The 17,762-nt window shown below is 39.8% G+C and overlaps 1 protein-coding gene across 5 annotated transcripts; it reads left to right on the top strand.

The window, feature by feature from the left end:
• Nucleotides 1-10,529: 10,529 nt before the first annotated feature.
• LOC141432900 (uncharacterized) lies at nt 10,530-16,954 on the top strand. 5 transcript variants are annotated; one of them, XM_074094727.1, is made up of 4 exons: nt 10,530-12,189; nt 12,915-13,094; nt 14,416-14,502; nt 15,512-16,954. In XM_074094727.1, exons 1-2 carry the CDS (start codon nt 11,190-11,192, stop codon nt 13,007-13,009), a joined length of 1,095 nt encoding a protein of 364 aa, XP_073950828.1. In that variant the 5' UTR covers nt 10,530-11,189; the 3' UTR covers nt 13,010-13,094; nt 14,416-14,502; nt 15,512-16,954. The 5 variants fall into 5 exon arrangements, with proteins under 5 accessions (XP_073950828.1, XP_073950830.1, XP_073950827.1 ...); XM_074094729.1 differs by having other exon boundaries at nt 10,530-11,577; nt 11,965-12,189; nt 12,915-14,502; XM_074094726.1 differs by having other exon boundaries at nt 12,915-14,502.
• The last annotated feature ends 808 nt before the right edge of the window (nt 16,955-17,762 follow it).

The following is a 17,762-nucleotide window of genomic DNA, read 5'->3' on the forward strand; positions in this document are numbered from 1 at the left end:
TTATTGCTGAATATTTTGTGGCACCAGGCATTCAGTTCTCGTCAAACGCACGGCATATAGGCGAGAAGCATTTCGTTTTGGAATGAGCTTCGGCTATTTGGTGTATTATTTTACATTCCATTAGTTATTAATGAGTCCTGAGTCACACGTCAAGGACGCGTGGTCCCACGCCTGAAAATATAAACCTTAAACATCTTACCTAGCCTTGGAATCGACACGTAGGTAACGACTTTGTGCCCTTTGCGGTCGAGACGGCTGGTTCCTGGTGGGTGGACGCGGGGTCATTGGTCTTGGGATTGGAGCCCCATTCCGGGTAGTACTTCGTTTAGCAGATATCATTGGCATACGCAGGGTAGTGATGGTAAGATGGGTAATTTTATTATTTATTTTGAAGCTTGTATTTTTGATTTGAAATGATTTTTGTTATTGAAACGAGAAAAAAACGTTAATAATTATTAGTTAAAAAAGTAAAAACCGCCTAATTTTTTTGTGTTTTTTAACATGACTGGCGAACTGGCTAAGTATAGATACTTTCGATGCTCTCCATCGTGTCGGCCCGTGTGTCACCCCCTTATCGGGCGCGCCGCGCGAGTGAGCACTCGAGATGACGTCATAATCTCTCGAACCTCCTCAGCCGAAGTGATTCACAAACGGATACGTTACGTTAGAGCTTTGTTCGTCATTTTAGATGAATAATGTGTCAGGTAATGTAGAGAAGAAGCAAGCCAAAAGCGGCTGAAAAAGAAAATGGTCAAGTGCGTGTTGCGCCACTCGCACTGATCTTTAATTAATTTATTTATTTATTTATCTTTTACTCCTCTCAAAACAAGAAAGCTTGGGGCCGTAGTTCCCACGCGGGTCCAGTGCGGATTGGGAACTTCACACGCACCATTGAATTGCTTCGCATGTCGTGCAGGTTTCCTCACGATGTTTTCCTTCACCGCAAAGCTCGTGGTAAATTTCAAATGTAATTCCGGACATGAATTTCGAAAAAGTCAGAGGTGCGAGCCGGGGTTTGAACCCACGACCCTCTGCTTGAGAGGCGATAGGTCAAACCACTAGGCCACCACGGCTATTAGCCACGGCTATCAGCTAAATATGTGGTTTATCAAATTTAAACAAGTTGATATCAAACGAATATGTCGCTAAAGTCGAACTTTCAAGTTGACAACTCGTCTGTTGGTATTATTGATTTATGACACGCAAACGATTATCAACTTAGGGTGGTACACCACATATATACGCCTAAAGATTTTATTTAGTTTTTATTCACTAGGAACTTTATTTATTTGTCAAGAGAAGCGTAAATACAGTGGTCATAATGCCGGATACAATTTCGTTACCTTCGGCGTCGAGACGCCCGGTCCGTGGGACCCTGGTGCAAAGGAACTCTTCAGTCAACTGGCAAAGAGACTAGTTGACGCAACCGGGGCCAAGGGGGCTGGCAGCTTCCTGGCACAGCGTCTTGGCATCGCCATACAGCAAGGCAATGCTGCCAGCATTCTTAATTTGGAACCATGCCACAGGAGCCTTTCTTAGATTTATATTAGTTTTTAATTATTATTATTATGTTGGTCTCATTGTGCTTTGGTTTTTAATGTTATGCAGTAAAATTTATTGAAATAAATAAATATACTCCCCTCTAGGGTTAGATAGATAAATTTGGCATCTTTTGATTTCGCAAACTCTAAAACTGTAAATATTTCAGGATTTATGTCTGGGTCATCGTGTAGAACCCTTTAGGTTAGTTTTATAAAAATCCTGATATATTTACAGTTTTCAGAAATACTAAACAGTTGGAAAATGAAAAGTTGCGAAATGAAACAGGTTGCCAAACGTTTTTCGCCGAAACATTAGTAAACCTAATTTGACAACAATATTATTTAGAAATAATATATTACCTTACGAAAACTCAAACAAATTTATCAATGTCAAGTAAAATACAAAGAAAGAAGCAGGGCAGACGCAAATAAGCATAATAATAACACATATCAATATATATCTATGAGTAAATAAATACTATGATTAAATTACGACATGACAACATTGTCTGTTTGATTACTTGGTTTGATTATATTTTCTTATCAAAACGGTATAAACATTGTGTGTTTTTATGTATTTTCTTACAGATCATTATCAATCGAATACAAAAAGGAACGGAAACGAGCAATTATTTTATTCATTTAGATTTCTAGATTTTTTGTATTTCTTTATATTGTATCATTTTTTTTTGTATTATTGATTTATTTTGATTTGTACTGTGTTATGTTAAGTGCTATTTTGTATTATGTAGTGTTGCACGAGAGGGTGGCTGTGATAATGTGAATAAAAATGGGAACTTCGCACACACCTCTTATCGATTTTTCATCCCCAAAACCATTACATACAAGAGATGGGCCGAATATATTCGTATTCGATGAAAACCATGTTCGGCCCAATTCTAGTACCTATATTAGTATTCGGTGAAAACCATGTTCGGCCCAATTCTAGTACCTATATTCGTATTCGGTGAAAGCCATGTTCGGCCCATCTCTAGTATGTAGTGGTTTCGGGGATGACAAATCGATCAGTGGTGTGTGCGAAGTTCCCAATCCGCGCTGGGCCCGAGTAGGAAATGCGGCCTAAGTTGCCTGTGTCCAGCAGTGGGACGTATATGAGCGGAGATGATGATATGATAATGATGATGTTTCAAAAGAATAGCAATCGATTAGGTATAGTCAGCAACTAAGAATGGATACAGCCAAAATGCAAAAAATATGTATACACGACTTTAATGTTCAGAAAATAAAGTCCTGTTTTTGTCACTTCAAACGTATGTATACTTTTGTTGGTGACTGTACGCACATTAAAGCACCAACGAGCAGAATCGATCCGTCGCAGCAGCGAAGTTGGGCAATTTTATAATCGCCCTAGTTCGCTCAAGAGTGCAGTCTAGCACATGTAGGGGCAATTTGTATGCTAATAACAGGCAATAGCACTTGGATCCGCCGATGTTGGTCGTGGGCCCAATTACAAGTGGCAGCGGTTTAAAAAACAGTTTTTTAACCCCAACCCAAAAAGAGGGGTGTTATAAGTTTGATCGCTATGTGTTTTTCTGTGTGTGTGTGTGTGTGTGTGTGTGTGTGTGTGTCTGTCTGTGGCACCGTAGCTCTTAAACGGGTGGGCCGAATAGAATGCGTTTTTTTTATTTGAAATCAGCTTTTCTAGCAATGGAATGGTTCAGACATGTTTCATCAAAATCGGTTCAGCCGTTTTTGAGATGACAACTCGTGAGACTTCGAAGTGACAAATCCTTTAGAAAAACAGAGCCAGACATCCACCAATATCTGCTGAAGAAAAATCCAATGTTTTTTACCCTAACTAAAACGGAAACGTTTCGCTCAGTCGATTAGTAGATTAAGAGGCTGTTTCACCACCCGTTGATTAATCTTATTTGACGGATAAGTATGATGCCGTCTCCGTCTATTCGAACAAAACAAACAGAGACGGCATTACATTTATCCATCAGATAAGTTTAATCAATGGATTGTGAAATAGGGGGTGAATCTGTGATCACAAAAGTCAGATTATCAGTTATTAATTGATTTACGGATATTTACACAAGATGGTTTTGTTTTCTGAACTCATTAAAGTCAATTAAAGTAAAATTACAAACATCATCATCATCAGCCAGAAGACGCCCCCCCCCCCTTAGAACGCCACAATGAACGACAACTCACCACACTTTTTTTTTTTTTTTTTTTTTCGAGCGATGTGGCCCTCCCATTGCCACTGCATATTGCAACTTGCATATTTTTACAACTATGTCGGTCACTTTTGTTCTTCGATGAATTTCCGTACTCCGGATTCTATCGCGCAAAGAAACAAACAATTATCTAGTTTAAAACCAAGATACAGAAACCTGTTGCTAAAATTACATGTTAACGGCACACTTAACACTCAAAAACGCTTCTCCAACTGTATTTACTACTACATTTTCACAAATAAATATTCTTATTCTTATTCTTACATTCCTCCTACTGCAATATCCTCACGTTCATTTTGAAACATAAATGAATCCGTAATGTGCTATTGCTAAAAAGTAGCAACAGAGCTTGTAACTTGTACCAAGTAACTGCAATATAAACTTTGTTCAATCGTCCTCTGTATTTCACATCTGAATTATAACCATGATATCGAAAAATTACGTAGCACTACCATCTAGAATATAGCAAGCTGTCGTCTTATTATGTGTACTGTAATAATATAGGTAGCCAGTGATTTCGTCTCCAAATTAGTTTCGTAACGTGCCCACGGAATCGAAAACCTTAATAAAAGAAAAAAAGGTAAAGCGCGAGTCTGACTCGCGCGCGAAGAGTTCCGTACCATTATAATAATAGACATTAGCAAAAAAAACACACGTTTGTTGTATGGGAGCCCCCCATAAATATTTATTTTATTTAAATTTAATTAGTATTTATGTTGTACCTTGCGACCCTTTTGTTTGGTGTAGTGCGGCACAAGACGCCTTCGTACCTCTTTGAAAAAATCACATGGTCAAAAATGTGCGCAGATCTAAGGCTATTGTGCCGCCGCACAGGACGGCGGCGTTTCGGGGCAGTTTCCAGATTTGCAGCGTCTAAGTGCTGGAATGATATTCCCCCTCCCATCCTCGGAGTGACTAGCAGGTACACCTTTGGGCGAAAGCTTAAAGGCTATTTGTTGGCATTTCAAAAATCCTAATTCCTTTCCTTTCCAGCACTATTTCACAAAACTGCTTTTTTGTTTTTTCGATTTCTTTCTTTAATTTAATTTTTTATTTTTAGCCGCGTTAGGGTGTATACTTGGCAAGTGAGTGCATAATAATAGTTGTAAAATTAATTATGTATATCTACGTACCTAATACTTTTATTTTTATCTTTTTAAAGTCACACATAAAATTAATTTTATAGTTTACAAAATATCTATTTATTTATGTAGTTTTATGTAGTTAATGGTGTGTAGTATGTCTTTATAACGGCCCGAGGGTTGCCGACGGTGCTGGCTGAAAATCAGCGCTGGGGTGTTTTTAACGCTTAGCATTATGCTGAGCCAGTGTCCGATTCACAACCGCAATGACACATACCTTTGTGTTGTTTTTTTAGTTAGCATAATAATTTTGATGTCATGTGTTGTGAATAAATGTATTTTCTTTCTTTCTTTCTTTCTTTTGTAAGGTATATACGGCTAAATATTCTCTGAATATTTCAAGCTTCTACTGTTTCCGTTAGAAGTCTCGAGCAAAAAACGGAAAAAAAACACGTTTGTTTTATGGGACCCCCGTAATTTTTATTTTATTACGTTTTTAGTAGGACTTGCTGTTATAGCGGCAACAGAAATACATAATCTGTGAAAATTTTATACGGACGGACAGCGGAGTCTCAGTAATAGGGTCCCGTTTGTACCCTTTGGGTACGGATACTGGTGTGCCAAAAAAACTTTTTTCATATAGGAAAATTTCGGAAACTTCTCACAATTTTGTTTGGAGATTAAAACTTTCCTTTTCTTAAATTTAAATTTCCCATATTTCTTGTGAAAATTTCCGGAAAATTTCCGAGGACTTTTCCAACTTTTTAGAAACTCTCCGGAATTTGCACATCTGTAGGTACGGAACCCTAAAAAAAGGTTAAATGCAAATCAGACTCGCGCGGGGACAAACTTATAAAATAACATCCGTCTTATTGCGTCAGGGGTTTAAAAAGCTTCAAAAAACCCCTAAATTAAATAGAAAAAACGGATTTCTTTATTTTTAAATACGCTTTGGAACTGAACATTTTCTAAAGCATTTGCGAAACCCCAACAAGTTGGCTTGGAAGAAAACTGCATTTCGTTTGACTAAGCCCGGCTTAATGTGAGGATTTACACATATTAGATTGGTTTGCGTTCGCTTTGAATTTGTAAAGCACTAACATTTATTATTTTACTAGCGTTTACCCGCGGCTTCGCACGCGTAAATCATTAGATACAGCAGTTGAATTTAAATTCCTGGATTTTAAAAAAATTCTCGTGGGAATTCCCTAAAAATTACATCGTAATTTTAATTGACGTTAAATTAAAAATACTCATGCCAAATTTCATGACCCAACCCAGCGGTTATTGTTTCGAGATTCTATCCCTATCCCGTGGGAACATCGGGATAAAAGTAGCCTATGTGTTATTTCAAAGCCGTGGTGGCCTAGTGGTTTGACCTATCGCCTCTCAATCAGAGGGTTGTGGGTTCAAACCACGGCTCGCACCTCTGAGTTTTTCCAAATTCATGTGCGGAATTACATTTGAAATTTACCACGAGCTTTGCGGTGAAGGAAAACATCGTGAGGAAACCTGCAAAAAACCTGCGAAGCAATTCAATGGTGCGTGTGAAGTTCCCAATCCGCACTGGGCCCGCGTGGGAACTATAGCCCAAGCCCTCTTGTTCTGAGAGGAGGCCTGTGCTCAGCAGTGGGACGTATATAGGCTGGGATGATGATGATGATGATGTGTTATTCCAGACGTCCAGCTACCTACATACCAAATTTCATGACTCTAAGCCCAGCGGTTTTTATTTAGATGTTTTATCCCTATCCCGTGGGAATATCGGGATAAAAAGTATCTTATGTTTTAATACAGGTTATGAACTAACCTTTTGCCAAATTTCATTTAAATCCGTCCAGCCGTTTCAGCTACAAAAAAGTGACAAACATACTCACTCACTCACTCACAAACTTTCACATTTATTATATTAGTAGGATTTATTTTAATTATTTGATTTTTAGGGTTTCGTAGCTCAATAAGAAAAAACGGAAGCCTAATAGATCACTTTGATATCCATCAGTCCAAACAGTCAAGACTCTTTTTTTCAGGAATGTTTGGAGGTATCAAACTAAAACTAATATTAAATATCAAATACTTACTCAGTCTAATGAAAACACAAACTGAAACATGATGCACAGAAAAAAAAACAGAAAAAGAGACCAACGCTGGGAATCGAACCCCAGTCCTCAGCATTCCGTGCTGCGTGCTTTACCCCTACACCACCACTGGACCTTTGTCTGGACTTTTGTCCAGTCAACCTAACTTTACTTACGAGTCTAGTAACGCTGTTCTGTTCTGTCGCTGTTCAATTCTGTTATGCCTTGAAACAAAGGCCTCCCCCTTAGAACGCAACAATGAATGACAACTCGCCACTTGCATCCACCGGTTTCCCGCAACTCTCACGATGTCGTCAGTCCGCCTGGTGAGAGGCCTGCCAACGCTTCGTCTTCCGGTTCGTGGTCGCCACTCGAGGACTTTTCTCCCCCCATAGAAGACAATCAACTTGAAACGGTGAAAAAACTAAAATCTAAGTCAACGCAATCATAATATTACAGTCAGTTTTTAAATTATGAATTAGACAGAGAGATCCGTTATGGACTATGACGTCATACGCTATAAAGACCGTAGAAAGCCTATCAAATCAAATCAGCCCACATCCGACCACTGCTGGGTAAATGTCTCTTCATTTTCACGCCATTTTGCCCGGTCCTGTGCTAGTCTCATCCACAGTTTACCAACCGACTGCCAGGTCATCCAAATCAAAGTCAAAGTTGGTATACTAAATTTAATTTTCACTTCTCGTAAAGTTCGTGTTTGTGCTGGATGTAGGCGACATAAATTGACTTTTTATGCTCTAGTGCATAAAGTAAAATCTTCATCTAAGACCAAAGCAATCAGGTAATTTACAACAAAGCCACAAACAAAGAAGTTTCTACATACATATTTTTTACAATAATTTTTAATCGATATAAAACTAAAAATCAATCAAAATAGATCAATAAAACTAAAAAAATATAATTATAATAGTAATGCGTGGTACATAGTAAGTGAACAATAGTTTCCACTACTGCTATTTCATTTCCTCGCCATCGAAGTCAAAAGCACAGTGTAAAACTCGAGCATTAAACCCATTTTCCCCTCGACGTGTCTATCCACACTCGCCGTACCGGCTCGGGTGGCTATATGAACGTCTCGGATAAAATGGCTCGGTTTATGCTCTTGTCGTACAATCTTCTATTTTCTAGCAAGATATGGAACGCAAACTTCATTCGCTCAATGAATCTTGCTTATTTTTGTTCAACAGATGTTCTTTTTCCAGTTTTGTATCACGTTAAATTAATTAAGAGAAAAAATTGTGTTCATGCATATTCCAAAATGATTTAGGCACCACTTTGAAGTAAGTCGTTTACACAACCTCTTTTGTTTCATCCGTCCGGAAATCACTCCGGCCACTTCCAGTGACTGATGCCTTAGTGGACATCAGAATGTCCCCCCATAAATTTAGGAGGGGAGTTATAAATTTTTCGGTCAAGAAATTGGTCGGGCCGCTTGATGTACGACCATCGTCAAGTAAATACCTACTCAACATACAGTAGGGCAAATTTATGGCTCCAATATGCGATGGTGAACGAGGAAGGAAGAGTAGGTATTTCTTGCTTTTAGTTTGTTGTAGTTTTTAACCTCTGACGCAAAAAGAGGGGTGATATAAGTTTGACCGCTATGTGTGTCTGTCTGTGGCACCGTAGCTCTTAAACGGGTGGACCGATTTGAATGCAGTTTTTTTTATTTGAAAGCAGGTTTTGTAGCAATAGGTTCTTAGATATATTTCACCAAAATCGGTTTAGCCGTTTTTGAGATATTTAACTTTGAAGTGACAAAGTCGGGGGTTTTCCAACTTTTATTGGTTAGGTTAGGTTATGATGTTAAGATTTAAATAGTGTATTATTTGTCACGACTTAAGTGCGTAAAAGACAATATATTGAATCAGGCGTTACTTTTCGAAGGTCCATATTCATGAACATAAACAATTACTTTGCTCACCTGCGACCTGACTAAAGCTGCATTTATGCAACAAATGTTTGTTCATGCAGCTCTTCCGCCTCCACGCGGTACGAACACACACACGTCACAGAAGTCTAACTATCACCACCATCATACTACGCTGACGCGTTTCGAACTCAACCAGAGTTTATCATCAGAGCAACGCAAACGTTCCCCTTGGTAACAGATTTAATTAGGTGTTAGATGTTAGTCTGATATCTGGTAGCATTGTGAACGATGTGTTGCTCTGTTCGAAACGGGTCAGCGTAGTTTATTACAGTAGCGTAGTCGTTGTTGTGTGTAGCGTAATTATCTTCGGTCATGCTGGGCAGAATAAAAGAGATTGGGCTGTAGTTTCGACGCGGTGGATCGAGAATTTGGCTTAATTATACTCGTACCTACTCTTATTAGAATAGGTACATTCAAAAACCAGAAAAGAGATGCTTGAGCCAGGAATGAAATGACAAATGAAACGGATACGAAATTCAGATCTATTGTTAAGAAAACATAGAACACATAGAAAAGAGATGTTAATATCTATAAGGCGTATTATAAAGTAAATGATTATATCATGGATATAAATATTTGGAAATAATTCCGATCCGCATTAGCGATGCCTTCAAATAGCGAACCTATTGTGTTAAAAATAAAGTTGTCTTTAATACTTGTGATGTATAGTATCATTTAATAATGTTGTAAATCTGTTTGAAAAAAGAAATATAACTCGTTGAGTTTCTTGCCGGATTCTTCCGAACCGGTGGTAGATTTTTTTGACATTCATAAGCTTGTTATAGCCTAAATTAAATAGATATTTTGACTTCGACCTTGACTTTGAGGAATCGAACCCGAGTCGAAAGTAAATCTATTGTTACCCCAAATCCGCGTGCAAAGGCTAGTTACTAAAAAGGCTTCATTCTCCAGATAATTCTTAAGAAACACAAACTAAATTTTGCTTTCTTTTCGCTTTACAAGTAACATACTATCAATAAAGTAAACATCCATGGCCCAGTGATGTCAACATTAGCTCATCTGTCTTAAATCTTCTCGGCGTTCCGCCACGAACAGTTTCTATTGACCCATCCGGCCACAATTAAAACACTCCAGCCATCACGATATCAACGCTCGACACACAAGTCGAGGGCGATGTAGTCTTGTGGGGCTTGTGACGGCAAACACTCGAGAACACGTGCGCCGGCGCTATCACACCGACGTGTAACGGGTTAACACTAAGCACCGTGATAATACATCAAATGACGGGCATCCTGCCGTGAAGGAGCAGTGCTTGCACTGTTGTGTTTCGGCGTGGAGAGTAAGACAGCCGGTGAAATTACTGGCACTTGAGGTATTCCATCTTAGGCCTCTAGGTTGGCAACGCATCTGCAATACCCCTGGTGTTGCAGATGTTTATGGGCATGGTGATCTCTACCACAGGAGACCCACTTGCTCGTTTGACATCCAGTCGAATAAAAAAAATCTATGACATAAATAAATAAATGTCACCGGACAATTCACACCAGTTGTGTTGGCAACACTGCTAACATAGAGTATTTTTTACCTTTTTATAATTTTTTTATTGTCTATGGGCTATGTGGCCGCCCCACTTTCTTCCCTTCTCTACCAGCCATTCCGAGCGTGTGTAACTGTGTAACTAATAATTGTGTCTTTGCAATTAACTTGCTTTTATCTGAAGAACCGGTGTTTTAAAGTGTTTACAGTCCGCTAATTATAAATAATACCCTACAAGCAACACAAACTTGTACATGGTCAATCGAACCGAGAATTATAACTTTGGAAGCCGCAAGTTCGTCGGGTCGTGCAGCAGTCAACAACGCGCATCGAGCCGACGCAAAATCAACGAAGGCACACACAAGAACACGAGACAGAGCAACAGTTTTAGGAGAAGAGAAGCTCATTGTTACAGCAACATACATCATCTATCTGTAGCTAGAAATTTGAAGAACAAAGGAAGAAAAGTACGATTACAGCAACATTACACCTGTACCGTACGTACCTACACATACATACAATTACATACAAACAACAAATTCGAAGAAATCGCCGAGCCGCATCACGTGACCAACACCTGTACCGGACGAACTTGGACGAACTTTCCCGCTTCCCGCCGTCACCGAGCGACACGAAGCAATCGTCGGCCGGCCAATATTGAGCGCATGCGAGTCGGGGAAGAGAGGACGCCATTTTGTTTTCATTCAATCGTGTCATCGTGCGTGCGCCACGTCGCTTGCGCAGTGTTAAAACTTAAAACCTTTTAAATTTAAATAAGCAATTAATTAAGTTCCTTGTAGTTTCGTGTGCTTAAAAGTGAACGTGAGTGTGCGATGGGGCTGGAGCAAGGCACGGCCCACAAGGGCTTGAAGGATCTCGTGGCAGCGCGTGGATACATCAAAGGCGCTATCACTCGTCTTCATACTAAAGTCTTAGACCATGAGATGATTAAGTCTGCGTCCGTCGCAACATTGCATATGCTAAAATCACGTGCAACGACGGCGTTTGACGAATACGAACAAATTAACAAATCCATCTTGTGTTTGGATCCTGACGACCAGGAAAAGCTGGAAGAATACGAAGATAAATATTTTGAAGCGCTGTCCACGCTGAACAGCGAAATTAGTATTCGCGAATCTACCGTAAATCTGACAGCCGCTCCGCCTCACCCCACACACGCGCCCACTCGTTTACCACCTATAGACGTTCCCGTGTTTTGTGGTAAGTCAACAGAATATATTCCCTTCATAAACCTGTTCAACTCCTTGATACATAACAATAAGTCTCTAGACTCAGTTCAAAAGCTTTACTATCTCCGCACATATTTGAAGAGTGAACCTTTAGATCTTATTAAAAACTTGCCATTAGAAGCAAACAATTACGAAAAAGCTCATAAATTACTAGAAGACCGCTATAACAACAAATATAAAATTGTCAATGATCATATTCATAATATTTTAGACATGAAACCAATTAGTCGGGCCACCTCTAGTACATTGAGAGAATTTATTTCAACTACTAGACAACAATTAGCTGCTTTGGCTAATCTAGATACAAAAGTAATTCACTGGGATGCTATAATACTTTGCATTCTGTCCCGCAAACTAGACACATTCACTGCTAGAGCGTACCAGCTCGAGCGTGACTGCAGCAAGGACCCATCCGTGCAGGAATTTCTGGGTTACTTGGAGAAGAGGGCGCTGGCGCTGGAGAACGCAGACCAAGACCGCTACCAGCCGCACCAGGGTGTGCCTGTTCAGCATCGCCAGTCCGCTCCAGGGAAGATGGTGGGTCATGTAACAGGAGAGCGACCACAATCACAATGCGAATACTGTAAGTGTGATCACAGACTATTTTCATGCAAATCATTTCAATTATTAGCTGTCCAAGAGCGGCTGAAATTTGTAACTACAAAAAAATTGTGCACTACTTGTCTGGGCACGCATGCTGGGAAATGTAGGTACCATTTTCGATGCGCAGAGTGCAAGCAAGCACACAACACTTTGCTGCATTGCAACAAGACGCCTCCAGCTGCAACACATCCAGCTGTTGTTATCCCAGCCGAACCAAAACCGGCCACTGTAGCTACAACCACTTCTACATTGGCTGCTGCATCCCCTGCTGCGCTTGCAGCAGGCAACAATAATATTAATAATGATGTCCTTCTTCCAACAGCAAAAGTAAAGGTCATAGGCCGCGACGGAAGTGAGCTACACCTAAAGGCGCTGTTGGACAGCGGATCTCAGCTGTCATTCATATCGGCCAAGGCTGTACAGCTGCTAGGGTTGACACCCACTCAAACCGATACTAATGTAATAGGTATCACAAATTCTAAGAGTAATGTCAAATACTGTCTACCATTAGAAATACATTCTCTAGTGAAATCATTCAAAACCACGACTACATGTCACGTGGTCGATCAAATTACTTGCAATTTGCCGCAAAACAGATTTAAAGTCTCTGACATAATACTGCCTCCCAACATAACATTAGCAGACGACGAATTTAATATCCCCAGTGAAATTCAGATATTAATGGGAGCTGACGTGGTTTTTCAGACGCTGCTACCGTCGGAGCCGCTGCTACAGTCTCCCAGCGAGGCGCAGCCGACCGCGACGGCGGGGCCTTCTGCATGCAGCCAGCGGCAGCTTAGCGCCGCACCTCAGCCCAGCGTGATCAACACACAATTTGGATACGTCGTCGGGGGCAGCATGCCGCAGCATATCTCGCAGTCTAAAGTATGTAATAAGGTATCATTAAAGTGTACTTCTTGTGACTCCGAACTCTCAGAATCCTTAACTCGCTTCTGGAATACTGAAAGTGTCCCTCAAACTTTTAATGAAAAATCCACAGAGGAAGAGCTGTGCGAGTACATTTTTAAAAACACTGTTCAGTTAAAGGATCGCCACTTTGAAGTCGCACTACCGCTTAAATTACCACTGAATGAAATCAATGACACATTAGGTGACTCATTCCATTTTGCATTGAAAAGATTCCTGAATCTAGAGAAAAAATTGCATCAAAATCCAGTTCTTTTTACAGAATATCAAAAATTCATTCAGGAATACTTAACTTTGAAACATGGTCATTATGTCGATATCGAATTATATGATTTAAATAAAGATGCAGTATATTTCCTACCCCATCATGCAGTAATTAAAGCAGACAGCAAAACAACAAAACTGCGAGCTGTATTTGATGGTTCTATGAAAACAAACAAAAGGGTTTCACTAAATGATCTCTTGTTAAATGGCCCTGTAGTACAGAGAGATTTGTTTGACATTATTATGTTATTCCGTTTAGGTGATTTTACATTCACCTCAGACATAAAACGTATGTTCAGAAATGTGCGTTTGCGTGAAGAACATACTTCACTACAAAATATTCTATGGAGAGACAGCCCTAGTGAAAATGTGAAATGCATTAGACTAGACACGGTTACTTATGGCCTGAAAAGTTCGAGTTATTTAGCCACTCGCTGCTTAGAGGAACTCGCAAGCAAGCATGAACGCAACCTGCCCTTAGCATCGTTCATAATTAGGAACTGTACTTATGTTGATGACATTTTATTTTCTGACAATAAATTAGATAATGTCCTTGAGGCCAAGTCTCAACTGCGTGAGCTCTTAAGCTTAGGTGGTTTTCATACTCATAAGTGGTCATCCAATAGTAGTGACGTTTTGGTGGACACTCCTTTAACTGAACAGCATTTCGATGAAATAGAATTAAAAGAGGAAAATTGCAGTTTGAAGGCACTAGGTCTCCATATTGTCATGAAAGAGGATCAATTCAGAATGTCTTGCCCAGATTCTTATGATCCAAGTAGAGTCACAAAAAGAGACATTTTAAGTTATATAAGTAAATTTTATGACCCTATGGGTTTTGTTAGCCCCATCATTGTGCACGCTAAGGCCATTATGCAGAAAATATGGTCTGCCGGCATAGATTGGAATGCTGTACCCCCTGACGACATTAAGAAGGAATGGTTGGAGTTTGCGTCCAGTCTAGCGGTAATGCCACCAATTTATATAAAAAGAAATATCCATGTATCTGATTCAGACATAGTCGAGCTCATTGGATTTGCAGACGCCTCGAGCTCCACCGCATACGGATGCTGCGCGTATCTAAGAGTCACAGATTGTACAGGTACCACTACTATGCATTTGCTCTGCTCTAAATCGAGGATAAATCCTCTTCAGGACAAAGGCTTGACTGTGCCGCGCTTGGAACTAAACGCGACACTACTTCTGTCTAAGCTAATTGCACGGGTTTCCAACACGCTTAAACTAAAACTTACCATTCGACGGGTCTATCTCTTCACTGATTCGCAAATCGTGCTTGCTTGGATGCGCACCGAATTAACAAGGCTACAGGCTTACGTCGCAAACAGGGTAAAGGTAATTAAAGAGCTTACTGCCGATTGCCATTGGCTTTATGTCAATACCAAGGACAACCCAGCTGATTATATCAGCAGAGGAGTAAGTCCGGCGGTACTTGGTTCGTGCGAGCTATGGTTTAAGGGCCCTGTGTTTTTGCATGATAGTAAGTATAATTTTGACTACAATCTAGAGCTCCCGCGCGACTTACCTGAGGTGAAACCTGTATCAGCATTCTCCAGCAACCACACGTCTTCAGCGACGAGCGCTCAGACTACAGTTTTCGAGAAATTAAGGAAGTATTCTAGTATCCAAAAAATGATTAGGGTACTTGCATATGTTTTAAGATTTACCAATAATATAAAATCTACAAATCAAAAAATTGAAAATCCTTATTTGTCTAGCAGCGAATTGAACAATGCTTTAATGCTAATCATTAAGAACGAGCAAAGCAATTTCTTTAAAGAAGAAATAAATTCTCTACGTAGAGGTGGACCGGTCAAGGGTAGCTTGCTTCAACTCCATCCATTTCTTGATGGTACTGGTATGTTACGAGTCGGTGGAAGACTGCATCATTCGAATATTCCGTATTCGCAAAAACATCCAGTCATTCTTCCCAAGGGCTCCATAATAACTAAACTTATCATTACAAGCGAACACTTAAAGCTTTTACACAGAGGCCCTAGCCTTGTACTAGCCAATTTAAGCCAGAAATACTGGATTGTAAATGGACTGAATGAAGTAAAAAAGGTTACTCAAAATTGCATATTGTGTTTCAGACAGAAAGCAGAGGCATCAAAACAGCTTATGGGTTCCTTGCCGGCGGAAAGGGTGACTGCAACAACGCGTGCATTCGTCAGGGTCGGTGTCGACTTCTGTGGCCCCATAAATGTAAAGCTTTCGCGCGTGAGGCGATCTGTCGTCGGAAAAGGTTACATTTGCGTTTTTATCTGTCTAGCCACTAAGGCAATCCATTTGGAATTAGCATCCGATCTCACGACCGACACTTATCTCGCTTGCCTTAAGAGATTAATATCAAGAAGAGGGCTGCCAAGCGACATTTATTCTGACAATGCCAGCACCTTTAAGTCGGCACGGAATCAGCTGTTTGAATTGTATAAACTGCACTCTTCCCAGTCCCACCTAAGTTTAGTGAATAATTTTACTGCTCACAAAGGCATAAATTTTCATTTTATACCATGTTATTCACCAAACCAGGGGGGGTGTGGGAGGCAGCCGTGAAAAATACTAAGTACCATTTAAAAAGAGTCTTGCAAAATAGCACGTTAACTTACGAGCAAATCAATACTGTACTGGTAGAAATAGAAGCTGTACTAAATTCTAGACCTCTCATCCCTATGTCGACAACAGACATCAATGATTTTAGTTACTTGACCCCTGGTCACTTTTTAGTTGGAAATGCATTAACTATGTATCCAGAAAACGATGTAACTATTCAACCTCAAAACAGATTAAAATTTTGGCAACAATGTGTTCATTTAAAACAATCGTTCTGGAAAATCTGGTACAAACAATATTTAAATGTGCTTCAAAACAGGCCCAAATGGCGCACTGTTAATAATAATATTGTAGTAGGTAGTCTTGTAATTTTAAGAGAAGACAACACTCCTCCTATGTCTTGGCCAATGGCCAGAGTGATGAAAGTATACCCAGGTCATGATGGGCTAGTTAGAGCAGTTCAAGTCAAAACTCCTAACGGTAATATGCACACCCGTGCTATAAGTAAAATAAGCCTCTTGCCTCTAAATGATAATGACTCTTAGCTCTAAATAGCTCAAATTAATCTAAATAATACTTCAATGTATGTAATTTTATTGTTTAAGTCTTGTTTATTTTGTGTAATGTTGTTCACCCACTATAATGGTGATTTTTAACTACCTTTTGACGTTTGTTATTAATCAATCTGTCACTCTTGTAGTAGTTTAAATACCTCTGGTATTAGGTCATCGACCTTGACTGTGTTAGGTCATTAACCTTTACACAGGATAGTAACTTGCTTACTAAAAACTTAATTATTTCTAATTGTATTGTAGAAATATGGGCCGCGCCCCGAATATGTTGGCAACACTGCTAACATAGAGTATTTTTTACCTTTTTATAATTTTTTTATTGTCTATGGGCTATGTGGCCGCCCCACTTTTCTTCCCTTCTCTACCAGCCATTCCGAGCGTGTGTAACTGTGTAATTAATTAACTAATAATTGTGTGTCTTTTGCAATAAACTTGCTTTTATCTGAAGAACCGGTGTTTTAAAGTGTTTACAGTCCGCTAATTATAAATAATACCCTACAAGCAACACAAACTTGTACAAGTGAACTAGTCCAAAGTAAGCTTAGCAAAGCTTGTGTTATGGGTACTAAGCAACGGATAAATATAATTATATAGATAGATGCATACTTAATATTATACACCCAAGACCCGAGAACAAACATTCGTATTTTTCAACAAATATCTGCCTCGACACGGGAATCGAACCCAAGACCTCAAGCTTTCGTAGTCAGGCTCTCTAACCACTAGGCCATCTGGTCGTCCAACATAGCTACATCATTCATCATCATCATCAACAACACCCGGAAGACGTCCACTGCAGAACAAAGGCCTCCCCCTTAAAACGCCACAATGAATGACAACTTGCTGCTTCACGGCAGGATTAGCGAGCAAGATGGTGGTAGCAATCCGGGCATCCTACCACCTGCTATCTGCTATTTTCGAGCTATTCGTTTTTTGACTCGATGTGTGCTATTTCGGGATATTTTATGTACTTATTCATTTTGATCCTATGAAAATATCGGGATAGAACAGAAGACCCTACAGAGCCATTCACAAACTTTTACATGTATTATAATCAGGCGTAGTTTCACGGACCAGAGTAGTCAAAATGTATATAGTCATTACAAAGTTCATGATTTATTTTCTCAATCAGATATGCAAGCAGCGAGTTGACGCCCTTTGGTGGTGTCAAACGACAACAACGCTCCTGCGCACTTTAGGAAAGAAAGAAAGAAAGAAT

The sequence above is a fragment of the Choristoneura fumiferana genome, chromosome 11, assembly GCF_025370935.1.
Source record: "Choristoneura fumiferana chromosome 11, NRCan_CFum_1, whole genome shotgun sequence".
Lineage (NCBI taxonomy): Eukaryota > Metazoa > Arthropoda > Insecta > Lepidoptera > Tortricidae > Choristoneura > Choristoneura fumiferana.